This window comes from Mytilus galloprovincialis, chromosome 1 (assembly GCF_965363235.1).
Source record: "Mytilus galloprovincialis chromosome 1, xbMytGall1.hap1.1, whole genome shotgun sequence".
Lineage (NCBI taxonomy): Eukaryota > Metazoa > Mollusca > Bivalvia > Mytilida > Mytilidae > Mytilus > Mytilus galloprovincialis.
In genome coordinates this window covers 101,574,161-101,601,512 of record NC_134838.1, presented here as the reverse complement: position 1 = coordinate 101,601,512, position 27,352 = coordinate 101,574,161, and the positions used below count along the sequence as shown (strand labels likewise).

General features: G+C 31.8%; 1 protein-coding gene and 1 long non-coding RNA gene across 4 annotated transcripts; one reads left to right on the top strand and one right to left on the bottom strand.

The window, feature by feature from the left end:
- Positions 1–498: 498 nt before the first annotated feature.
- Positions 499–19,227, top strand: LOC143047568 (uncharacterized). 3 transcript variants are annotated; one of them, XM_076220669.1, is made up of 15 exons: positions 499–579; positions 1,585–1,731; positions 5,681–5,965; positions 7,065–7,179; positions 7,834–8,063; positions 8,858–9,009; positions 9,287–9,446; positions 11,367–11,440; positions 12,344–12,557; positions 13,141–13,295; positions 13,902–14,052; positions 15,713–15,856; positions 16,481–16,636; positions 17,180–17,279; positions 18,286–19,227. In XM_076220669.1, exons 2-15 carry the CDS (start codon positions 1,665–1,667, stop codon positions 18,353–18,355), a joined length of 2,073 nt encoding a protein of 690 aa, XP_076076784.1. In that variant the 5' UTR covers positions 499–579; positions 1,585–1,664; the 3' UTR covers positions 18,356–19,227. The 3 variants fall into 3 exon arrangements, with proteins under 3 accessions (XP_076076784.1, XP_076076776.1, XP_076076792.1); XM_076220661.1 differs by having other exon boundaries at positions 15,701–15,856; XM_076220677.1 differs by lacking the exon at positions 15,713–15,856.
- A 4,049-nt stretch (positions 19,228–23,276) lies between these two features.
- LOC143051924 (uncharacterized) lies at positions 23,277–26,884 on the bottom strand. Its single transcript, XR_012970962.1, has 3 exons — positions 26,714–26,884; positions 25,823–25,905; positions 23,277–24,636 (listed from the first exon to the last, which is right to left on the bottom strand). It is a non-coding gene; the product is annotated as an uncharacterized LOC143051924 (long non-coding RNA).
- Between the last annotated feature and the right edge of the window lie 468 nt (positions 26,885–27,352).

Sequence of the window (27,352 nt, the reverse complement as noted above, 5' to 3'; positions counted from 1 at the left end):
GTTGCATATTTGTAATCCTTAAGTGCATCTGCATATTTTACCCATTTTATTGTGAATGCCATATCGATTGTGATCACTCTTGTAAATTGTCTTTACAGACCTCTGAAATTTTATTGACACGTGCTAATATTTACTTGCACCGTCACGTGTTCGATATTGCCAATGTGTTTCACTTGCTCGCATAAATACTCAAACTTAGGCATTTTTGGGAATATTTCGTAGATTTATGCTATTTCTCTACTATGAAAAAGCTGTGGCTTAATATATTGAAAAACAATAATCTAAAATATGGCACATACATCTCTTTTATTGTTATATACATATATATATAAATATTTTATGACACTTCCGATTTTCAGGTCAAAAAGAGCCCTTTTTAAAGCTTGAAAAGACCTGATATAATAAGTCTTTTGTTTCCTGGTATCGAAAATTATTATGTTCAAAAACATTTATAAACGATATGATCTGTTTTAGTTGCGGCTAATCTTCTTTTTATCTAAGTTGATAAAATAATCATAATAATACAGGTTAACAATTTTGGAAATCCCTTTAATTCACAATGTGACATAGGTGTGCACAGTAAGTAAACATTTTAATTCATTTTTACAATGTAGAATTACATCTTTTTTCTGAAATGGAGAAACTCAAGATTATTTCTATGTAAACATGTTGCCATTTTAACAAAATACGATATACTTTGAGTCAAAATGATGTTGCTTGTATGACCTTGTACTTGTTAAATGTTATGATCTTTGTGTGTGTATGTTATCATCGAAAATCAGTCAATTTTGTTGACTAGGTAGGAATGCGAAAATTGAGTCACATCGGGTGTCATTGATAAAACAGGAACGTTGGTCTCATATTGTTGATGCTCTTACACATTTTTGTTTTCAATGCAAGATTTGTTCTATGTATGTAAATCCCTCCTTTCCAATATATATATATGAACTAAATTTTGATCCCTCTTTTCAATTTAAATGAATTATACTACGAAAATCCATATCTTATTATAAAATTATCCAACAAAAGAGATCTGGAGTTACCTTTTGAACGATAAAGGATGTACCTGGAGCCTGATTAAAACCCTTTGACATTTTTAATGCAACAGATGATTGGTAAACTCCTGATAAGACAAGTAACATTAATTAATACTTATATACAGTCTTAATAATAATTTGCGACATTTCAAGTTTAAATGTTCTATATAGTTGGTTTCAAGGGACTGATGCGTCATCTATAAGTAGAAAGTAGTACATTTACATGTCTAAAACCTCTCTAAAAAGTACGGAGTATCTCACAATATCATAAAATATGCCAATATGAATCCATAGATACTTGGTTGATCGGGTCTTGTATAACCATACTAAAATCGAATATTGTGCCGTGGATGTACCTTCTAGGTTTTTACATCTCATTCTAGCCAACCAATCAGAGCCAAAATGTGTTAAGTCCTAATTTCAAGATGGCGTGAATATCGTATGAAACTAATAGTCCGCACCGTGATGTGAACCAATATAATAATTTTACATCCCATGAACCTTTTCATTTTACATATCATGAACATGACTGTATTTTTTTTTTCAGAACCTAAAGGTATGGCAAATGATGTCAATGAACGATAACGATGAACCACTAAAACAAATTTAGAATATGCTATCGGAAATATGATATGTCAATTCTTAGTACTTGCGACGACTACGATGTCAAATATTTTCCCAGCATGTAGATATTGTAGGTATTGTTTATTTCACGAGATTTGATTGGTCTTTTTTTTGTTTTTTGGATAAAAGTACGTTGTCAAAAATACATTAAATGATAGTAAAACGTTTTATGCTATACGTTGATGTAAATTCAGAAATTAAGAAATTATTGCGAGGTTTTTATCTATGCGAAAAATGCTACTGGGTGAGTATCGCAATAATAAGAACTGTCATTCTGAAAACTAAACTGAAATGTAACCCTGTCATGTATTTTTTTTTATTATTGAAATCGCAAACATCGCAATAATAAAACTCGCATTTTTTCCATTCTTGAAAAATCGCAGTAATAAATGCACGCAATAATATCTGAATTTATAGTATACTTCACTGTGTACGCTTGGGAAGTTTTTGGTGGTTATCCGTTTTAATTTGGTCAAACTGATCGATTAAACTTCTTAGATATGCGTATACAATGGTTATAAAATGTTGTATGAGTGCCAATGGGACAACTCCCCATCCAAATCACAATTTGTAAGTAAAACGTTATAGGTCAAAGTAGAGCTTTCAACACGGAGCAACCGTTCACACCGAACAGCAAGCTATAAAAAGTCACAAAATCGACTAGTGTAAAACCAATAAAACAGGAACAACAACGGTCTAATATATTAAAAAAAACGAGAAACGAGAATCACATCAACAAACGACAACCAGTGAACATCAAATTCCTGACAGGTGCAAACAAATGCAGCGGGTTTAAACGTTTTAATAGGCGACAACCTCCGTCCAACCTGAAACAATAGTGTAACATCACAACATAGAAAGACACACTTTAAAATATCAATTGAAACGGCTTAACTCAATCAAAAGACATATTAACAAAAAACAAGTGAACATACACTGAACGAATAAAGATCTATGCCACAATGTTAATACAAAACTAATAAAACAAGGGGTTAGATGGAAAGCAATACAAGAAAGACACCATAACCTTGGACATAATGCCGCCAAAGAAACTAACTTACACAGGTTAATAAAAATAATTTTATTAAAAAACTAAAAAAAAAAAAAAAGTTACTAAATGAGGTTTGCGTGTATAATTTTTGTGGTTTGTCATTATCAAAGTCTATAAATTGTTCTTTAACTAATATCACCGAGTACACTATCTGTGTTTCTATTCACCGACTGATACTTTTCTAATGTTGAAAGGCATACTTATTATTTAAATTTTAGTTTCTTGTGTACAATTTGGAAATTAGTATGGCGTTCATTATCACTAAACTAGTATATATTTGTTTAGGGGCCAGCTGAAGGACGCCTCCGGGTGCGGGAATTTCTCGCTACATTGAAGACCTGTTGGTGACCTTCTGCTGTTGTGTTTTTTTATTTTGGTCGGGTTGTTGTCTCTTTGACACATTCCCCATTTCCATTCTCAATTTTATTATCATGCTCTTCTGTATTTTGGTATTGTATACCTTTATCTTCCTTGTCTAACATGTCGCACTATTACCCAAAACCCTATTGCCGGAAGTCTGGTAGTATTGTTTGTTACGGACTTCATGTATTTTTGCTTTGACAATAAGGTTATAGTACTTTGACCATTTTCACTCTGTTGCATCATGATGACACATAGTGAACGATACCCCTCTGATACCGTTATCCTCCATGTATAGTTGGAAAAAAACTTACCGCTTATTTAATTTGATTTTTTTTTGCTGTGGCCAATTAATGTCTTTTATTGACATTTCGGGAAATATTCTGAATCCATACATCAGAAAGCTTTGAAAATTTTTAGGACATTTTTGTAATTGAGTGTAGATTATTTTTCTACCTCAGGCATAGATCACCTTAGCTGTATTTGGCAAACTTTTAGGAATTTTGGTTCTCAATGCTCTTCAACTTCGTACTTTATTTTGCCTTTATAACTTTTTTGGATTCGAGCGTTACTGATAAGTCTTTTGAAGACGAAACGCGTCTGGCGTATATACTAAATTTAGTCCTGGTATCTATGATGAGTTTATTTATTATTACATTTGTACGTTTTTAAATGGACATTTATTTTTTTATGTAAGACTTGTGGACTTTGATAACTGATTTGCCATTTGTACGAAAAAAAAAACTCTCGTTTGAAACCATTTTCTTGAAAGTTTCATACTCCTTAGTATTGTTAGTCGTCATGTGTGATAGTACTTTTACAACCATTTTCTTTTGACATTTTTTTGAAGCAGTAATTGACTGTAAGTCTCACTGAGCATGAACATGATTTTTTGTGTCCACATGTAAGACCAGTCTCTGAATTCTTAAATTGGCCACTTCATATGTTTAGAAAATTCAACAATTATGATGGTAAAACGATTTATCAATATTTATTTCGAGTAAGTGATACGACCATCGTTTAAAGAGAATATCAGAAAATGTGGGTTTTTTTATATCGTCACATGTAACATTTAGCTGAATGTTATCTTAGATTGTAAACATGTCAACTTAAATGACAGATAACACGTGCACAGAAGTAGGGCGGTTTTCAACGGTATATTTTTGTCTGTCTTTCATAAGCAAGGTCATTTCTTTTTAAAAAGGTGGATGTTTCATTATAATTCACAATATCAAAATCTTTTGTGTTTATCAAAAGATAAAATTTATCACATGATCCAGATAAAATGAGAAAAAAACCTGTATATTGTAATGCTGTAACAAATTAATCTAGGTCGGTATCATGTTTTCAATATTTTACAAATGTTTAATGAAATCAAATGTTTTCGATATTGCTAAATATAATAAAATATGTTGACACATCATTAGATATAGCTCACCTAACCATAAGGGCCAGTGTGAACGTTGCATTCACAAGTTGCATTCTGTCGTCGTCGTTCAGTAATTTTACAAAATATTCTTCACCTCTGAAACTACTGGGTCAAATGGAGCCACTCATCTTTGGTGTATCGTTTTGGTGTATCTTTTTAAATACGAATGTTTCCAACCAACATGGTCGAAATGACAAGAAATAGAACAATTTCAGTGTAACATGCAAGTTTTGATTGTTTTCCCTTGAAAACCGCTATTGTTAGAGAAATCTGACAAACGTATTAATGTTGAGAATAATTAAATCTACCAAGATCTACCATAACAAATGTCTATTTACATGTAATTGCCTTTAAACGAAAATCATCAGTCGATTTTTGCAGGAGTTGTAGCCATTGGTTAACTGTTAAACTTATGATTTGTGTTATTGCCCATTATTTTTTAAACTATAAAAAAAAAGAGATTTTGCATTCTTGTGAATAATTTTTGTGGCTTAAAAATTATCCACAAGGAGGCAAGATCTACAAATAAGTAGAATTTGTGGAAATCGTTGGTCAACTTTTTATTGGAGTTACTACCCTTAAAAGATAATTGTAATGTATTTTTCCTAACACTTAGTTCAGTACCTTGAAAACAATAAAAGATAGATAAATAATAGGTCAGCATAGATAAAATTGTCTATTTGTCTTCTTATACATGTAATACTTACATATAATTTACTCATTTTTTGTGTTTTTGGCGAAAACTATAGAAGACAGTGACAAAAATATATGTTAGCTTTTACAAGGTGCGGGAGTTGGTGGCCTTCAGCTGTTGACTGTTCAATGGTCGGGTCGTTGTCGCTTTGACATATTCCCCATTTCCATTCTCAATTTTAAGATCAACAAAAAAGAAGTTTCAGTTACTGATCACAATAGTGGGACACATTTCATCGTTGAAGTTGAACATAGACCTTGGTGAGCGACACAAGCTTTTTAGAGCCTCTAGTTCAATGTTCATATTTATAATCCGTTAACTGATGTTTCTTGGATTTTGTATCACTGAATGACATTAATGAGATCATATTGCTACATATTCTAGTTGGTTACGGTACTTTCTTAGGCGTAAAGCAATGAACATATTTTATCTTTTAGTTTATGTATCTTCTAATTTACATTTTATTATCTTCTTGTATCATTTAGCGAACAGCCCTAATCATGTTACAGCTAATGACCAGATTATTAGCAAAGAATCTTTATTCAAAGTTACCTGTAATACGACAGGTTTTACCTCAGCCGTGAACTATGATTTGTTTCGCATTTCAAACAGAACAGCCTTCAATGTTACCAGCAAACGATCGGAACATTCGCTATCCGCAGAAGTTACAAGTCTTGTTGACAAAAATACAATAGAATGGTACTGTTGTTGCCCAGGAAACTGTGCAGACTTAAACAAAAATCTGGGAAGCATACCAGTTATTGTTGGTGGTAAGTTAGTAGTAGTGAATATTTTACTTACTAGATGATTATTTATTAAAAATGGACTGCTAAGCCAATTACATGGTGAAAATTAAAATAAAAAAATCATTACACTAAAAATCGTTTTTTTACCGCTAGAAAAATACGTTGGCATTGAAATGCTAAATGTGCTTCCCTTTCCAGGTCAACCCATATTGCTCTAGATATAATGGAACCATTATAACTCAAAGCCTTATTTTTCTTCCTACTTTTCGCGTTGTTTGTAATTTATCTTCTGCGTAATATCTCCGTAAAATATATTCTGTTCTCTCTACTATGTACACACTACTTGTAGCTGTTATGTAAATTTATGGAGTTTACAACATTGAAAAGTATACATACAAGTTTTACAGAAAAAAAGTAGATGTCAATAAAATTAAACATGTTTCAATATTTATATCAGTTACTTGCTATCTGTGTCACTTTTCCTGTATCTGCGATATAAGTAAGCAAATTGAGAAAAAAAAGAGTCTCCAATAAAGAAGCTAGCCTGTAATTTAACGCTAAATTATTATTGATATTCACACGCAGTATAGTTTACAGTTGTGTGACTATCTTGATCGTATTTATACCAATTCTGTTTCCTTTGTTGTACTCACATTTAGAAATTAACAAGGAGGGTATTTAGAACTTAATTAAGATAGATAGGTGTGGCTCGAGCGGTAGAACATTTATATTTGTGTAAGTAAGTGCTTTTCCTCTAGTGGTACACTTTGTGTTACTCGTTTCATCACAATCCTGCTAAAAACCCAGTGGTGAACTCGGTTGATCTGAACCAATAAGGTATATATTTCTCTATTGGCACAAGTCATGTTACTCATTGCAATGGCAAATACAAATTTTATTTAAAGTGTATTTTCTTTAAACGCGACATTTGTTTTAAATAAAACACATCTCGAATTCATTTCATTTTTTGTCGTTTTTAATAAAGTCTTGTATACGGATTTTTTAGTGATGATTTTATATCGTTTTATTCTAGTATCTGTTTTTACGAAGATAGATATTAAACTATTCCTTTATCTCTATTATTGACATGCAGCCATAATTGTTTGTTTTATAATTATTTTAGAAAAACCACAAGATATGATCACAGTAGAATGTATTCTAAAAAGTGATAGCACATTACATTGCAATTGGAGTTCTGATGATGACTGCATACAATGGAGCGTAAAGTATTCTTCAATGTAAGGCCAATGTTTAATTATTGATGTTAAATGAATTGGATATACTTTTTTGTCAATTTAGAGACAGCAGCAGTTTATCGGTTTTCAAATATCGTTAATCCACGATGAAGATACAAATAAAGGTAAAACCAAAAGGTTGGATATCCCATAAAGTCAAAAACGAGCGAGACAGGGTTCTTTTTACAATGTAATTTGGTCGAGATAGAGTGCAGATAATCAAGCTGTTGGATAATAGATGAGATCAGAAAACAACAATTTTGAAAAAGTAAAACTAAAATCTTTTGCTTGTAAATGGGGGCTTCAAAATCAAAAAAGTTTTTTTCTGCTCTCCAAGTATAGAGTTATCAATTCAAAAAGTAGTGAAGTTGTTTTGCCATTTCCATAAAACCCTAAGGAAAAATGATCAATAATTTACAATCTTATTCTTGTGAGTGAAAAAAATTATAAGTATCAGCAGCAGCAGCAAAAATCATGTTAAGCTTTCATTACTATTGTAAGAATTATGTAATAATACATTTATTTAGTCTTACTCGTGTGTTTGGTGGATTGTTTTTTATTCCAAAAAAGAGCCAATATTGATATGGAAATAGTACTTTTATGAGAATGATGATTATATCCTGTTGTTTATGCGCAATATTTTATTTTTCGTTTCAGTTCTGCACATGGAAGTTGTGTTTCTGATTCAGATACTTGTAAGCAACAAGAATGTCGAAGTTCACTATGTTACCTTAGATATGATAACAAAAACATTTCCTTGTGTCGTCGATGTGTCATACAGCTAACAGAAATAACACCAAATGAAAAACTGGTTTTATCATTTCATGCCCAGAACCTCTGGGGTGAAATTAAGTTCAATCGATCAATATATATTCAAAAAAATATCAGTAAGTTATATATTGACAACACAGTTTTGAAAATTATTTTAATGAAGTAAATATAAGGTTTAGAGGTGTTTTAGTGGCGTTGAACGAAAAACCGAATATATAACAATTCAAAGACCATGTTTTGCAATCACCATAGAAATGAAATCATGCAGTTTTTTTAAATGCTTGTTCCGTGTAAGATTACTAAAAAAATTATAGTTCAAAGTAAAATTCTGTCGATATAGATTTTGTACATTTACAATTACATAAATACATGTATTGCATAAAAGTGTTTTAATCTCATCAATTTGACTCAAGTTCCAGTATTTAATTTAGAACATACTAAAACGTATATCTAAATTGCAAAAAGTCTTAAATAAACAATTAACATTTATGGACTTTATTATATGTACATGTATATTTCATGTGTATTTTTGTCTAGACGTCATCTACTTAGTAATTAACTCTCAAGATGATAACTCTGAAGACTTTAGAAGGTCTTTAACCCGATATAAGCATAACTATAAATAGAGATCAACCACGTGAATACAATTCTAAATTATTTAAATTACCACATGGTAAAAATATAAATTATTTAATGCCCAAAAAGGCGCAAGCCAGGGCCGACCGTGCAAGGGCTGTATAGCCAGTCAAGGTCGTTAAAAACTTCCATTTGTTTGAATACGGATTCAATAAAGTCGAATTATTGTCTTGAAAGTGAATAATTCATCAACGATATTTTTTAGTTAATTTTGACAAAATGAAAATAGCCTTATCGTAAAATGAAAGCTAACTAATAATAATATAATTTGAAGCATGTCTAGATCCAGTCAAGCAGCTGAGTGTTACTACCACTGTTGATACATTAAAAGCTTCATGGACAATGCCAATTCTCCCAAAGCCTTTCAATCTCAGTACTAATGTCACATGTTTGGTAGAAACTTTTTCCAATACGAGTAGGGAAAAGGTTAGTATATGTTGTTCAGCTTTTTTTTTTATGAAAACAGTGGTTGACTTTTAATATAATAAAGCGTATTTATCAGGGTATCTCTATTCTAATAGAAATTACAAATTACACTTAATTCAAATAAACTCACAAAATAAATCTGATTTCTACTTTTTAACATAAGTTTGATATCTAACTCAGAAGTGTGTTTTTTTTTCTCAAAACGTCTGTTCATATTAGATCATCATTTTAAATCATGTATATCAACTTTAGAAACTGTAGTAGGTTTTCTTTTTAGAAATCCGTTATGTTTAATATCCGTCAAAAGAATATGATAGTTAACATCAGCAGTATGATGCCAGCAACACAGTATATAGTACAAGTACAGTGTAAACTTTCAAAGTCCGCATATTGGAGTCCTGGAGCTCGGTCAGCAATTTTCTCAACAAAATCTGACAGTAAGATTTTTACTTTGACTATAAAATTTAGACAAATGTATATATGTTATTTGCAAAGGTTAAAAAACATAATTATATAATTTTAAACCCGCAGAAATATGCTACTTCTAAATAATGATACCGCTATAAAAGAGGGGCGAAAGATACCAGAGGGACAGTCAAACTCATAGATCGAAAACAAACTGACAGTGTCATGGCTAAAATATAAAAAGACAGCCAGACAAATGATAATACACAAGACATAAAATAGAAAACTAAAGACTAATTAACACGATGTCAGGTGCTCCGGGAGAGTGAGCAGACCTTGCTCCACATTTGGTACCTATCGTGTTGCTCATGTTATTACAAATCCGGTTAATAGTCTAATTCAGTAGGTCACATTAGTGAAAAGGGAACGGGATTGTAGTTACGACATAAGGAACATATCTGATATCATCTGTGAAACGTAAATTCCATAACGGTCAACCAACTCGTGTTGCGTCCGTAAAATTTACAAAGGGATGATTTTAACTTCACCATTTAGAACTCTTGGTTTAATAACTTCCTTGTGAGCAGTAAAGCTATATCAAGGAAATCATGATAGGAAACACAAGTCCGGAAATTTCGTATCAATTGGGAGATATTTACCCCGTATGCAGGCGCTGCTGTAATTTTGCTACATCGAAAAGGAAAGTTCACAATTAGGAAGCTGAAATCATCTCTTGTGTCGAAAAGTTTTGTTTTCAACCGACCCTCATTGTCAATTTCTAGATGTAAGTCAAGATATGAGACAGACTTGTTTCCTTTGTCTCTATATGATGGGATAGATGCGTTGAACATAGTCACCAAATTTTGAATTATTAAGTGAAAGAACACTATCTGTATAGCGGAAAGTAAAGTTAACGGATATTTCTAACTTCTTATCTTTCTTCTTAAAAAGTTCATGTATGAAGTCAGACTCATAATAATATAGATGAACACGCCCGCAAGAAGAGGGGCACAATTGGTTCCCATTGGAATGCCAATAGATTGTTGAAAAGCACGTCCTCAAAAAGTTGCAAAAATGTTCTCAATCAAGATATCAAGCATCTTTATGATGTCAGTTTCAGAGAATATTTTTGTTTAAATCAGAGTGATTCTTTACAAAGTAGGATTTATCCCTCCCCAAGACAAGTTACTAGTATCTACGTTGGCCGGTTTTTTTTAATGAAACAAAGCAATACCAACTCTTTCAATTAGTTTGAAATGGGGAATACTTGTGTAAAGTGTGCAAAAGACAAATGGTTTATATATAAGTTTACAGTAAACAGAAGGTGATGCAATTACTGTGAATACGTAACACATAATACAGGCTAGCATGCACACATGAAGCTTGATACTTAATTTCAAGAATTGTCTGTAATATTTCAAAAGTAAAATGCGACCAAAAAAAGTTAATTGCATTGTTATACAATCTAAATAAAAATAGAGTAAATTATCAGGAAATTTAAAAAATACAGAAATAAAATTTCTGTGAATTGCATCATTCTTTAAAACAGTGGCAAAACATTGTGTGATGGGAGGTGCTACATACGTAGTAGTCTTATCTAAGTAATAAACAAAATATATAAAAACTATTTTTTTACACTTTCAAGTACTTAAAAAAACAAATTGGCCAATTCAATTGAGTGTTACACCAGACCAAAACATATGTTTCAACAGTTAATTGCATTCAAACTTTGAGCAATAATTTCCTTTCAGACGGAAGCATACATTTGCAAAATATTTTTCAATTTACTAATAATTAAAGAAAAACATAAGTGTTAATACAACCTAACTAGCGCTTATATAGCTTTTCGATCTTCTAATAAATTGCATGAATTGGTTTTTGAAATATTTATTTGAAATAAAAATATAATATTGACCAATACTATAATCTGTTTATTATATCTGTTTCTATAGGACCACTTGTTGGACCAGAGCTGGAAACCAATTCCTTTATTTGTATTAACAATTCAATACTCCTCTATTTCAAGGTAACTTATTCTCGTTAGTCTTGTTTTGTCCACGTGGCATTACTACTGCTGATTTGGTGCCTCTTGTTACTCATAGCTTTCTGAATCTTCTTTGAAGACACATATACAATTTTAAATAATATTGAAAAGAAACCTTATTTTGTATTGACCTTTTAAAAAAAGTAAAATCACAAAAATACTGATCTCCAAGAAAAAATCAAAACGGAAATACCCTTATCAACTGGCAAAATCAAATGATAAAACACATTAAACGAATGGACAACAAATGTTATAATCCTGACTTTGTACAGGCATTTTCAAATGTAGAAAACACACGAACACAATATATTTCAAGAAAGCTTTAGATATATAAAATTAAAGTTATCTAAAATTTGACTTTATTTCTACATGTAATGTAAATTGATGAGTTCCATGTTAAATAACACAGGATGTCAAATTTGGCAAAATTAAGTACCCAGGTACTTCTTAATTTAACAGAGCTGTTAATGCTCTCTTGTTCTTACTTAGTAAAAATAGAAAGACGTCAAATAAGTTCGGACAAAATCATGGGTACACGTATAATTTACTGATCTCAGTTAAAACATTCAAAAAGTTTCTTCAAAGGAATGGTTGTTATCAAATGAGAAAACACTCTATTGAATAACTATCAAAAATTAAAAATATTTTTCAATACAATACCAGTAAACTGTACATATTTTGTTTTATAGTATATCGACACAATAACAAATAAAGGTCGGTTAACCTATTTTGAAATATTATAGTTGTTTCACTGTCTTTTGGTGCTGCACTTTCTGGTTCCCATTCTTATAATGATTTTATGTTAACCGGAATATGAGCATACCTGATGACATCTTCGTTAAAAAATATTTACTCGCTTTCATTCCATTTTTGTTCGTTTGTTAGAAAATGGATTTGCAAATGTCGAGAGGGCTAGTTATTGGATATCAAGTCGTTTACCCAAACAATGTTACAGTAAACTACACATCAGACTACCTTACGCTTGAAATAGAATATAAAAATATGATGAACGATCATACGGTTTACATCTTTGCCAGGAATATCAATGGTACATCATTGGAACCAACTTCCTTGCAAGTAAATACCACCAATAAAAAAAGTGAGTTTCGAAAGCAATGATAATTTGATAATATGAGAAAAAGTTTAATCACATACACTTGACAGCGAAATATCTTTTATTTATAAAAAAAAAAATTTAAAAATGTCACGCCAAGTTATAACTATGTCTTATAATAATGCGACATAACGACTGATATCGATACTACATAAGGTTTACGGTAACCATCAAGTACTAAATGGTGTACTTTATTTCACAAACGAAATGTTTTCACAGTCTTATGCTTATATTTAGGATATTATTATCCAAGGCATAGATAACCTTATCCGTATTTGGCACAACTTCTGTGGAATTTTGAGTCATCAATGCTCTTCAACTTTGTACTTTCTAAGTATTTTGATCTGAGCGTCACCGAAAAGTCTTGGCAAGAGGAACTCAGTCTTTATCCTTTTGAAATTTGTGTGATGACACCATTAGATTTGTACATCGGTAACTAAAGGCAATAGTTGTATACCGCTGTTCGATTGTCACCGTATGATATGACAAATACATCGGAATAGTATCACGAAAACTGCAGTAAATTAGATATTAACGTACACCAATATTCTCTTTTCACCTTGTACAGTTGAAAACGACAGAGTGACAGTTATTGTGGAAAAGGAAAAGAACAGTAGCTATGTGTGGCTCTCTGTTTATACTGACCCAGTTTCATCAAACAATGTGACTACTTTATACTGGTGTAGGGGAATAGTCAGCATGTCTGGAAATGTGATGTGTCAGGTAAATAAATAGTTAGTTCATATCCATATACTATATGATGTAATATGTTTGCCTTTATTTTTTTATTTATTTGCTCACTTGTTTACATTGTGTGTAGATATGTGTATGAGCGATCAACCCTCCCCTTGTCTGGGACAGTGGTGTATTAGAAAAACAATATAATAACAAACTGTAAACGTCGGTTGAAAATGGCTTAACCCAATATATCAGTACGAAAAACAAAACAAAAACTAAGCATCAAGAGCCTAACAAAATGGGATTCCGGATGGGTAAGCAGAACCTCTCAACATCTGGCACCCGTCGTGTGTTTGCATTTAATCACAGTCAAAACGATACATATTACATTGTTAAGCGCAGGCAGTGTCTTTGCAAAACTAATACATTAAAGTATATAAGGGATACTTAATTAGACAGTAACTGATGCAAATATCTTAAAAAGTCATCAGCAACAGGCAATGTGTCAATATGATATTCTATGTTATGCATATTCTTTACATCTGGAATTCAGACAACCAATATTTTCAACTGCATTTTTGTTAATAAAAACTTGTATAGTTCTTTAGCGAGTTCCAACTCATGCTGATTTTTTTTCCATGACGCATATAGTCCAGTTTTAATTACACTAAACCGGATCCAAATGTGCGATTAGAACTTTATAACGCATCGGACAACCACTGGCAATTCGGTGTGGCCTTAAAAGATAGACCTGGAATGGTTTGGGCACGACAGAGTTGTATTTTTAATTGTAGATTGTGTGGTAAGTGTAACTTATTGTATTCAATTGTACATGTTTCCATTATCTGAAATTTGATAAAACGTTTTACTGGGTCAGAGTTAGTATTGAAGTTATCGAATTGATTTATTATATTGTTGGAATTCTGTCATATAAATGTATACCATTTTGTGGAAGGTTGCATGTTATTATTTTTTTATGTTTAAGGAAGCATTTGAACTGTATAACCTTCACATGTACTATACTGTTTTCCTGCTGCTTGTTAGCTTTTCTTTATTTTAACTTTTTGATGCCTTATTGTGTCAATTATAATGTTAAGCTTAAGAATAGTAGTGCAGACAGCGTTCAAATACAAACATACCTTTCCTTCATTTTTTGAAAGTTAAATGATTGTGTGTTCGACTGTCGTTTCATTCATCAAAGGAAAGTTAGTTTAGAAAACAATAAATATTACTCTTTTTATGAATAATACAACTGTTATAATAAAAGTTGAAATGAAAGGAAAAGTTCCAAAAACTGTTTGCTCATGCAAGTATAAGATATCACTTGAAAACAGTATCTTTAAACCGCTGAAAATTTTACCCTTGCAATGATGAATGAAATTGGACATCTCCATGACGGACAAAAATATTAACAAATAATGTGTAGGAAGTCAGTAAGAAAATGTTAATATGAATATTGAAAATAAGTTGCTTTCTTTTGATTTTTGTTTTAGAAAATCTCTGCGTAGTTTTTTAATATAAAGGTTAAAAACGTGCCTAGATTTCTGTTAACATTAAGATAATCAACCTTAACTTTTACGTTTTGCCTTGACATTCAGCATACGTAGGGCATATGTTTTTTTACGAAATATAAATCATTATCATTTATAAATAAACTCATCATAGATACCAGGAATAAAATTTAATATTTACGCCAGACGCACGTTTCGTCTACAAAAGACTCATCAGTGACGCTCGAATAAAACATGTTATAAAAGGCCAAATAAAGTACGAAGTTAAAGAGCATTGAGGAACAAACATTCCTAAAAGTTTTGCCAAATACAGCTCAGGTATTATATTCCTGAGGTAGACCTTAGTTTTTTTTTTAAATTCAAAGTTTTGTTAACAGATAATTTATAATTATGAACATATCAATGATAACTCACGTCAACACAGAAGTGCTGACTACTGAGCTGGTGATACCCTTGGGGAAATAAATCTCCACCAGCAGTGGCATCGACCAGTAATACACTCATTATAGGTACCAGGGGTGGAATTTTGTATTTGCGTCAGACGCGCGTTTGGTCTACAAAATCAGTGACGCAGGAATAAAACTTGAAAAGGCCAAATAAAGTTCAATGTTGAAGAGCATTGAGAATAAAACATTCCTATTTTGTTTACCAAAAACCGGCTAAGGATCCAACATTCCTAAAAAAAATTTACCAAAAACAGCTAAGGTAATCTATTCCTAAGGTAGAACAGCCTTGGTATTTCAAAAATGTAAAGTTTTTTAAACAATCAATTTCATAATTATGACCATATATCAATGATAATTCATGTCCGCACAGAAGTATTAATTACTTGGCTGAAATGAAAGGAAATATTACTAACCAAAACAATAATGGCTTTGATTATTTCCTTTAAATGTCCAAATAGTGTTCGCTTGTTTTATATAAGTAATGTTTTTAAATTTCCAACTAAAGGACCATCAATCCCAATCGCACATAGAGATAAGAAAATACGGAACACATTGAACTTGTTTCTGACTGAGGATTTCTGTAGCCAGAACCAATGGCTTCCAGTATCGTATTGTATTACATACTATCCACATGATGATGTATCACTAGGTAACGTAATAGAAAAAGGTTACTTTTCATTTCCAGAAACTTAACGCTTAAATAAAATTAAAAAAGATAACGACCCGACCTAAAGGCAAAACACAGCCTGATGTCTGATTGATGTTGTACTTAACAGTTGCTTAAAACTATTGTATATCTATAGATTTAATTTAAAATGTGGAAAATATGAAACAAAAAAAGGAAGACAAAAACAAGTCAACAAAAAAAAATGCACTGAATAATAAAATTAAACAACAATACCTGTTTATATAACAGATACGAAAAAGTTCATGGTAATTCTGAATTGGTCGAATTTTTGAATGTTTTATTTTACAAATTTTTGTTTTTCCCAGAATTCACATGTTATTTCTATTTGGTTACAATTTCTACGTGTTGGGGTTGTATAACTTTATCAAAACAAGATTTCATTTTCTTCATACAAACTATGCGACAATTTTGGATAACGATTTTTTCCTATTTCGCTTTCCAAAAGTACTTAGCCTATTGTTTGTCTCTGACACAATGTCCTTTTAATGTTATTTTCAACTTATTTAAAGATCCCTTCCTGGAGGGGGGATTTTTAGGATCACACTGCTTTTACTAAATTATCTCATGTTATTTGTTGTATTATAGTGAAGAACATAACAGTTGCTGCTTCTCCGTATCTGAGGAATATTGTACTGAATGATGTGGAGGACAATACAATGTATACAATTTCTTGGAGAATAAGATCTAGGTCATTTAAATATGGGTCAGCAACTAATTTCACTGTCTACTCAGGGCCCAGTGGTAAGATTCTAAATAACAATAATTCCGTTAAACAGAGGAATATGCCTTCAGTCATTTTCTGTAGTACATACCACTAATAGACTTGACAGTGTTTCATATACAGAGACAACGGTATCTTTAGTATACATGTGTATCTCCATCATTTTCATTTTCTTGCAATTTCTGCTAAAAAAGATAAAGTAAAAAAAATCATGAACTCCAATGAATATTTAGAACGTAAAGATCTTTATATAATGGCAAAATCAAAAACTCAAACAAGTGAAGTCTTTCCGACTTTGTACATACCGAATTGATTACATGTATTCCTAAAAAATGTCTATGACAGACTAGATGATCACTGGTGTATTATTATAAATTCTATGTCTTCATTCGGAACTTTTATCTACCCAAGAATAATGCGTAAACGTGTAAATGGAATAACAATAGTACATATCATGTTATAGTTCTAGAGAAGTACTCTCATACAACTCGAAAACGTGCATAAACAGGTGCTATTTTGATAGAATGTGTTACTAGTAATACCGTTTTATTATTTTGTTTTAGAAATAAAAGTTTTTCATCAAAAACATGTATTTCCTGAAAAAACTCCTGTTATAGCTGCTGTTTCCGTTGTGCTGTTGATGATTTTAATAACTATTGCATGGTAAGGACTGTAATTTTGCTAGAAACGATGTTATACAAAATGTAAGACAACAATAAAAAAAAACGAAAAAAGCTAACAACGTAATGGCCGTCAATGAGTCAGCAACTTTACAACAGAAAAGTAAAAAAAAAGTACAGGTATCTAATGCAACTGTCATTAAAAGTCAATATATATACGAAACAAGATATTTCCGATGTTAATACCCCATTAATCGTTTCAGAAGACAAAGAAAGCTAAAAAAAAAAAAAAAAAAAAACTGAGGAAATTGCATGATTCTAAAAAGAAACAATACCGGTTGTGTCGATATTGTTATCGTCTCCTGCATGCATGCATCACCAGCCATGCGAATAAACACTCCGTGGAAATAGTAACAATCAGTAAAATTACAGCTTAAATTACTACAGACTACGTAGACATATCATATTGGTGAACCAATACGTAATGGGAGACCATAAAACGTGGGAAAGACTCACACAAAACACCAAGATGACAGTTCTGGTTGATCTCTATCAAATACCACTACATCTAGTTTATAAAAAAAACCAAGTGCTATTCCAGTAATCAATAAATATACTGTTAAGTTTTCATTAAAACTATTTAATGGAGTTGAAAGTTTTTCAAAAGCTGAATTTGACCACAAATCTTTTCAAAATTGGATGATCTTAATATACAAACGTATTTTAAAAATGCAAATATGTATATTTTATGGTTTGGATATTGTCTGACATTCCAACAAGCAACCAAAAATTGTTTTAGTTGGTCTCTACTGGGTAACTATGACAAAAGAATATTTACCATTAGGAATGTTCATTTGATTTATTACAGATTTTATTGAAGGTTTCGAAGCCTAAATGAAACGAATGTGATGAATTCCATATCATTATTCATATAAACCTTCAATCTCTTTTTGAACTTTTGTTAAAATCGTTCTTAAAATTGAAAGACATAAGTGTTAATGATAGACCGATTTGATAATATTTTGTAATACGTACTATTTTCATTGCAGGTGCCTAAGAACACGCTATATGGAATACAATCCTGATATTGATTTACCATCAATTCAGAGGGAACACTGATTAAAGTGTGATTGAGATAAAAAATGAAAACAACATGAAAAGAGTAAAACAAATTTTTACCAGTATACTCTTTTCATGAAAGAAAAAATACAAACTTTGCCTGGCATAAAACCAAGCAAATACATGGGTTGCTTTATTTCCGAGAAGGAAATTTCATGCAAATGTGAAGCGTTAAAGCTCATACTAGACAACATTACAATGTGACAATCGTTACATATGTGACATGTTTTGCATATTTGTATCTCAACTTCACAAAATGTGTAACAGGTTGACTTAATGTTCTACTAAACATCTTTCTAAAGTTCTTTCCTACAACATTTTTTCTATAATATATGATTGTCTTCAGAAAAATTCTGATGAGTAGTTGTTATCGTCACTCAGGTGGGTCATCTTTAAAATTAAAAAAGTTCTCTCTAAATTCTTCAATCATAATTTCAACAGTTTTGAAGTATTTTCGAAATTTTGGAATAATCTATGCTCTTCACAACAAGATCAATTCTCTAAATAGTCAATTGAAGATCGACTACATCGTCTCATAAAACATTAATGATAATGTCCTGTCTCTCATTTAACCAAACTTATTTGTTATGCCATTAATAGGATTGTTCCTTTTATTGATCCCAGGGAACTGAGAGTTAGGATACTTCTGAAAGTAGAATATTTCCTTCTTACTCCTTTGTAACCAGCTATCTTTCCCATTGGAACCAATTGTGCACATTTTCTTGTCGACTTGTTCTTTTATTCATATGAGGCTGACTTCATACAGGCACTTCTTAGGAAGAAAGAAAAAAAGGTAGCAATATCCTTTAATCTTAATTTGCGCTATAAAGGTGATATTTTCTCACTAAATAATAATAAAAATGGTGATTCTGTTTTCTGTTTAATTCATACTCCAGGGATACAACAGATACAGTTATGTCTGTCTCATATCTTGATTTACATCTAGAACTGACAATGGGGGTTCAGTTGGAAACAAAACTTTACAACAAAAGAGATGATTTCAGCTTCACAATTGTGAACTTTCCATTTCTAAGTAGCAACATTCCAGCAGCACATGCATCTCCCAACTGATACGATATTCCCATGCTTGTATTTCCTATCATGATTTTCTTGATAGAGGGTTGCTGCTCACAAGAAAGTTATTAAACCAAGAGATCCAAATGGTGAAGTTGAAATCATCCCTTCGTAAGTTTTACGGACGCCATCACGAGTTGGTTGACAATTATGGAATACCTGTTTCACATTTGATATTGGATATGTTTCTTACGTCGTAACTACAACCCTTTTTCCTTTCATGAATTTGACTTACCGAATTACTTATTACCGGGTTTGTAATCGCATGAACAACACGACGGGTGCCACATGTGGAGCAGGATCTGCTTACCCTTCAGGAGCACCTGAAATCACCCCCAGTTTTTGGTGGTGTTCGTGTTGCTTAGTCTTTATTTTTCTATGTTGTGTCATGTGTACTATTACATTTTTTGGTATTTGTCTGTTTGTCTTTTTCATTGTTAGCCATGGCGTTGTCAGTTTATTTTCGATTTATGAGGTTGACTCCCTTTTGTATCTTTCGACCCTCTTTTACAGACGACATCACGAGTTGACTGACCGTTATGAAATATTCGTTTCAGAGATGGTAGTGGATATGATCCAATTGTATTAAAATTCAGTCCATTTCCCCTCGAACTTGACCTACCGAAATAAGACTTAATATCGGGTTTGTGCTAACATGAGCAACACAGCGGTTGCCACACGTGAAGCAGAATCACCCCAAAGTTTTTGAAGTGTTTTTTTTTTCAAAACAAAAAAATCAGATTGAAACTCGCAATATCACTTTATAAATCGCCACGGAGGTGTCACAATCAGCTACCAATGCTGCACAAATATTAAGAAGGAAAATCATAAATGCCAAACCATAATACGATAATATCTCATATGATACCTGGGAACAGTATACCTAACAATATATATGTTCCTGTGTATACATAGGAATGATTTCATTTAGACATAATTTTTATGTCAATAGATTTTTATTGTTTTTTAAATCATTCTATGCATGTATGTTTTCAACAATAAACGCGATATTTTAGCTATTAATGACGAATTTTGTTTTTTGTCAAGGAAGGATTAAGCGGATGTTTTTCGACCTTTAATCCTTCTCCCGGAGAGTTGTGTTATGTAAAGGACATTTAATTTTGTCTCTGTTGGTTCTGTCATTTAAATGGTGATTAACATATAAGGAAGCCTTTTCTTCTGATTGGGGAAGGAGTTTTGACATTTAATGCCTGAAACGCACACCTGTGTTTCGAAATAATCAGACCTTTCAAAACGTCATCGATGTCTTAGCAAACAATTAATGCCCAAGGTTTAGACAAAGAACGTGTCGTTATTTTTTAAAAATGTATTGGCAAAAAGTACCAAGACCTCATAGATAATTATCTAATATCTATCTCAAAAATAATACACAATTGTCTTAAGTTGAAGCTTTTATCTGTTGACGTTTTACATCATTTTATATACATTTTCCCTTTATTTTTCTTTGTACTATTATGTTCCTTTTTGGTCGTATGCATTTTGACATGGCTTTGTATTCGTGCATTCAGATTTTGCCTTGAACATTGCGGATGCAGGAGGGTCAGAGTGACGATTTTAACGCAAAAGGTTTCATTTTGTATATATTTTACTTACATTGTACTTTAATTTACCTTTATCGGAACAGCGTATATACCATTATGTTTTACTATACTGTATGCCCTATCGACTTCATATTGCGGGGTTTTCTTGACTGCTTATGCAGATTTGTATGATTGAATATTAAGTAACTTGTGTTGTATGTCTGTTATGTATGTTGACACAGTTTTGACACAGATATACAAGTTTGTTTAAAAAATAAGGAGATGTGGTTTGATTGAAATGAGACCACTCTCAACCACAGACCAAATGACAAAGGAGGTAAGCAACTATAGGTAAGTAGTGCATTAAAAAATGTCCAAAGCAAATACCGTAGCCAAGCTATAAAAGATCATGAAATGGCAATTATATTACCATTCAAACGAGAGAAAAACGTCATGATTTATTCAAAGAAAATACTAGTAAACCAAAAAACACAATTATGATACTAGTATACAGAAACCGCTTAGTTACAGGCTTTTGTCTTTATTGTTATTTAAATGTTTGAGTCAGACGTGTCTATATGTTCGTAATGTTTGTTTACTTCGTTTTGTCTGCTGGATCACAATCATTGACAAGATTATTACTGTTTGACTTACTCATCCAATGTTGTCAAAAGAACGGTACAAAGTCAAAAACGTGGCAGTTGTTTTTCTTTTGTTCATTTGGTTGGTAGAGATGAGCGTTCAATATTGTTACGTTTTAAATACTTCCCAGTTTTCAAATTTACATTGAGGTTTCGTATTTCTGTTCATACCTTTTATTCAAATGCATCTCACTGTTGTCACTATTGGCTGTATTATTACATTTGTAAATATCTACAGTTGGTGCCCAAATTATACAAATGCCGAGCTTAATTTCGGCTGTATGTCGACCAATGTATTCTATTACACGTATCCAATTTGTATGATCAAATATTTGCGTAGGAATTGAACGCTGTTTATTTTTTTTTTGGCGGGGGGGGGGGGGGGGGGAATCAAACAAAATTAAAACAATGGACGAGTACATCTTACTACAGAAGTGGGAACTATATAAACTTCTAAGGCTTTTGATATTCATTTCCCAAAACTGACATTCCGTGTAAAAAGTATCAAATTTATTATTTCATGGTGATCGCTATGTTAAATCATATGTCAAGTCTAGATTATCCAGTTGCACACTTGTTCACAAGAAAGAGGCATGTTCTAGAGTAATATTAAAAGCAGCTATAACTCAAAAATGCCTGTAAACCTAACTGAAATTAAATCTTATCATTGTGATAGAGGTGTTACAAAACAAAAGAAGAACAATCTGTAAATATTTTTTGGAAATGGTTTGACTCGTCAGATTGACACGAATAGCCACCATTGATTATGAATATTTCAAAATAATTTGTATTTATCTTGTAACTTGTTTGACTGTGTCTATTGGCAAGGAAAACATAGAAGAACATACATAGAAATATTCCTTCGCAAAGATGGTACAATCTGTCATTAGAGAATCTCAGATATGGTCTTTGCAGATAATTTGGTTTTTACAAACACATGTTCTATCTTTTTTATTGGATGGGATTTAAGCTGATTCATATAACAAATTCTAAAGACTGGCTGATCAGACACCTTTTCAAGTCCCTAAAACAGACATTTGGACGTCAGATAAACTCTGACATGTTCTTCACTGTTAAATATTTTTTTCCTTTAATTAGGAATAAGATTTAAACACAATGTTGCCTGCTGTACCCCTATTTTGACATTTTTATCTATTATGTTTGTTTGTTTTGTTCACGCATCGATGTCAATGTTATGGAAATTGATGCAACTGTCATACAAGTAAGAGGTTTAGCTAGCTATAAAACAAGGTTCAATCCACCATTTTCTACATAAGAAAATACCTGTATTAAGTCAGGAATATGACAGTTGTATTCACTTCGTTTGATGTGTTTGAGCTTTTGATTTTCCATTTGATTGGGGACTTTCCGTTTTGAATATTCTTCGGAGTTCAGTATTTTTGTGATTTACTTTCCACTGTCTATGTGTTTGAGTGATTTTGAACAACGTAAAAGTTCTTATTTCGTTTATTTGGAAAACACACAAAATAGACAAAATGCAACAGTTACAAAAACACATAGTGCATTTATAATCATTCGTTAGTTCAAGATAACAAAAATCACAATAACGAAATGTATTGCATATATTAAAATCACACAGAAAGCATTTAATTCTTCGCTTTTTTTTATCGTCACGACAATTCTTATGAATGAGAGAGCTCTGGATTGGAACCAGCTACTGAAGGATTATCTAATGAAAATTCTTGCAATTTTCCAAGACAGTAGTTAAGTCTATTTGTTCTAATTGAAGAACGGCGGGTATAGGATGAGTTTGACTGTATACTGATTAAAGGTGAATACTCCAATGATGCGACACTTTCCACTGGGGTGGGAAAATCATGATGTCCATGTTCAGAGCTAGCTGAACTAATCTGCATAGAGTGTCGCCTTGATAAAGGCCGACTTTTCTGTTTGTGTTCCGACACCCAAACCTGTGGAAGTATTTTATGTACCATGTTGTAGCTCAATATTGGCCTGGTATGACGCCTTGGAAAATCTTGGTCCGGAGTAGATACTGCTGATTCAAAATACGGCCTATTCATATCGGTCAGATTTTCTATAGATAAATAGGTTTTAAAACTATGCGAGCCATTCGACTTGAGACTACTTTGAGATGAACGTTGAAATGGCAATCTCCTTTGGATAGAAGTGTTTATACGAACAAACACGGTATCTGTACTAGTTATCGAACTTCTGATTGACAACCGTTCATCAACTTGTCTTATTAATCCGGTTTGTTCAGATTCGCGAGTTTGGGATCTAGGTTTTATGTTGAAATCGTATGAAAAATTAGAACCGATGGTGTGTCTCCTTGTATCATCTTTTGTTGCATTTTCGTTAATTGTATCAGAAGCTACCTGCACTTCAATATTTAAGCCATTGCCATGATTTAGAAATCTGGGCAAGATATTTGAATAGCTGGTATCAACTCTTGGCATAGGGACCGAGGACGTTAAAGAAAATGGTTCCAGAGTACTGTCTATCGTCCTCTGACGACTGCATAATATCTCATCGACTCTTTTTCGTATTGGCCTACATATTATCAACACTATGCTCGGCTGAAGTAAACATGTGAGACTTGTTAGAAACAGTCGAGTATTGTACAGTTTCTCATGTGTTGCAGTCATTAAATGATCTAATATAAATATTATAAAAATTATCGTAGCTAGAAGAACTTGTAGGTAGGATATCACCATTATTGAACGTTTGAGATGCGAAATTCTAGGCGTGTTATTATTTCTTTGTCTGTAAATTTCATTTACCATACGTGATGGTTGTACAAAATGTAAGTGTCCCGACGCCAAACTATTATCTCTTGTGAAGACTGCTTCTACCAAATTTCCTTCATTGCAATGAACTTTGTATATGACCAACACCGATATCAAAATGCAAAGAAGACAAGGAATAGCTAGCGTGATTGTTGAAATTGTTATTGATAATTTCGTCTTCGTAATGCCACAGCTGAAATAACCAGGAATATACGAAATGGGATCTTCTCTCATGAACACAAATCCAACTGCAATGCCTAAAAAGAGATTAGGGGCCATTATTGGTTAATCACGTTTGACACTAGACATATTTTCAACATGTTTAAACCAAGGCTGATTATACCTACTAAGTCGTATACCATTTATGCTTATCAACTAAAATTTTGCCATTTTTTGTTTGTATTAATTCATATCGATATGAAAAGCATGACCATATGTGATTCATGATTTTGAAAATTTAAAAGAGGGGCGAAAGATACCGTTTTTAGCCGATTTTTAAATATTTGAAAATGAGGCTCAAAATTATAAACCAAAACAAACTTAAAACACCCGGGCAAAAATCGAAAATTTGACCTAAAGACAAACAACAGTATCACAACATAGGAAAAAGACCCACCAAAAAACCAGATTGATCCCAGATGCTCCGTATGTATAAGCAGATCGGAGAACATAATTTAGTAGAAAATAAAACTAAATGATAATGCTAGCGTCTTTTTATTTCTTACAAAGAACATCCTGCCCCTGTACGAAGTCAGCCTCAAATGAACAAAAGACCTTTTTTCTGATACGAGAGTCACTGATGAGTATTTTGTAGCAAAAACTATTGGATGATTTTTTAATCAGATAAGATCAGTATAATTATATAAGTTCAGCGATCGTATCGTGGAAGTTTTAACTGAACAAATGACAGGAAGACTATATGTAATCATTTATATACTGATTTGTATGTTGTGAACACTTTTATTTGCATTTATTGGAAGGTCCGATAATAATTATGGTAGAAAACTTACATTTTTTTTTAATCAAATTATATACATATAGACGTATTATCAAGCGAATATTTCATATAAATAAGAATAAAACAGTATGTTAAAGCATACCTTTTAAAACACTAAATTGTAATGCATTTGAAAAATACAGAAACCCGAACACGGACTTTTTTTTTAATAAATATGTATGTATGAATATAAATTTTACTAAAATAAAACAGAAGAAATAAACTAAGACAGACATCGATTTTTTTTACCTAGGAATATATGATTTATAATATCACATATATACGTCGTCTTGAAAAACAAGTTTTCTTGTAATAAACACTTCCAAATTGAAAAAAAAAGGATTTGCATTAAAATGAGTCTGGGAAATCACTGAACCCTACAATATCAATGTTGAAGTCGACAAAAACACAACTGTTAGAAAAAGATATTATCAAAGGAAACATACATGAAATTGGGAACATAGCAACCATCAGTCTTCCATAGTATCTGTCCAGTCGTTCCCATCGACAACCTTTCACAACAGCATATCTAAAAAATGAATTATCCAATACCTGTATGACATATATCATTATATGTGTTATGGAACACATAGCATGGAAAATGGATTCATGAGATATTCATTTGATCAAGTAATTATGCAAGTTAAAAAAATACACAGGGGAATGAATTTACTAATTGATTGCTCTTTTATTTATGTTTAGTTGCAAGTATATCATGATTATTCGGGACAACAATGCATTGATAATTAAATTAAATAACTTCAGCAAAAGGTGTCGACCAAGACGAAGGCTTGAAATGTTGTCCTTAATGATCGACAGCTGCTCTGGTTAAACGTCGCACAGAAGACATCTAGACATTTGTATTTTAATTACCAAGTAAACTCTTAGGTTCAAAACACTTTAATGTACAAATACCTCTGAGAGTATTTTGGTGTAACTTTAGACATGGAAGCCATTTTTACATTATTACACTAGTATTGCTTATGGCAAATATCAACGATTTCATTATAATGATACCAAATTAGCCTATTTGAAATGATAAAATTTGAAATATGAAATATTGGTCTCAGTCTCTATCTTTTTTGTAACTTAAATTCAGATGTCAACGATTTAGTGGGTACAAGTAAACAACGAATTTTAGTACAAAATAGTATACAAACTTCATACAGATTTTTAAGTTGAAGTTTTTAAAATGACGAATTCATGTATCCATTAAAATAGAATATTCGTCTCCACAAAGATTGGTTACCAAAAAATCATGTTTTCATCAAATTAGCTGCAGACAATTCTACTATTCCATATTCATCGCTTCATATTAAAATACATATCGTGTTTACCTTTCTACAGCCTGGCATAGCAATAGTAGGGAGGTTGTTGATAAAAATACATTTCCAAGATATCCCTGAATTTGACAAATCAGCTTCTGTTTTAACCAAGTTTCATTTATCATAGTAATGCATGGTGGTAAAACCAAGCAGATACCGGTCAATGAGTTGGCAACTGTTATAACTTTCAACCAGTTTCCTAAAATAAACAGAAAAATTATAACAATCTGTATAAGTTCCTTTATGTTATACAAACAATAGTTCACAATACGGTCTTAAGCATTATTTCCAGGATATCACTTGTTTTCTACAATGTGTTTATCTGAATTGATTATTTAATTTCTCTGCATTGGTCATTTGTTCAAAAGAAAATATTAATATATCTTTAATAGTCTTTAACTTGATTAAAATTTCGACAGCATTTTAATTCCAATGATTAATTACAGATTGAATATTATTTTTACAAGATATTATAGATGTACCATTGGCGAAAAAGTCGATTTGCGATCGTAATTTATGGTATATGTTGTTTTTAAAGGAAGTTATTCAACTTTTTTTTCTAAATATTTTAATTTTCATTCTGTTATGACACTACAGGGAGATAACTCTGCAAAATCAGCTAAACGTTTTGATTACATTGTGTTGTTAAGG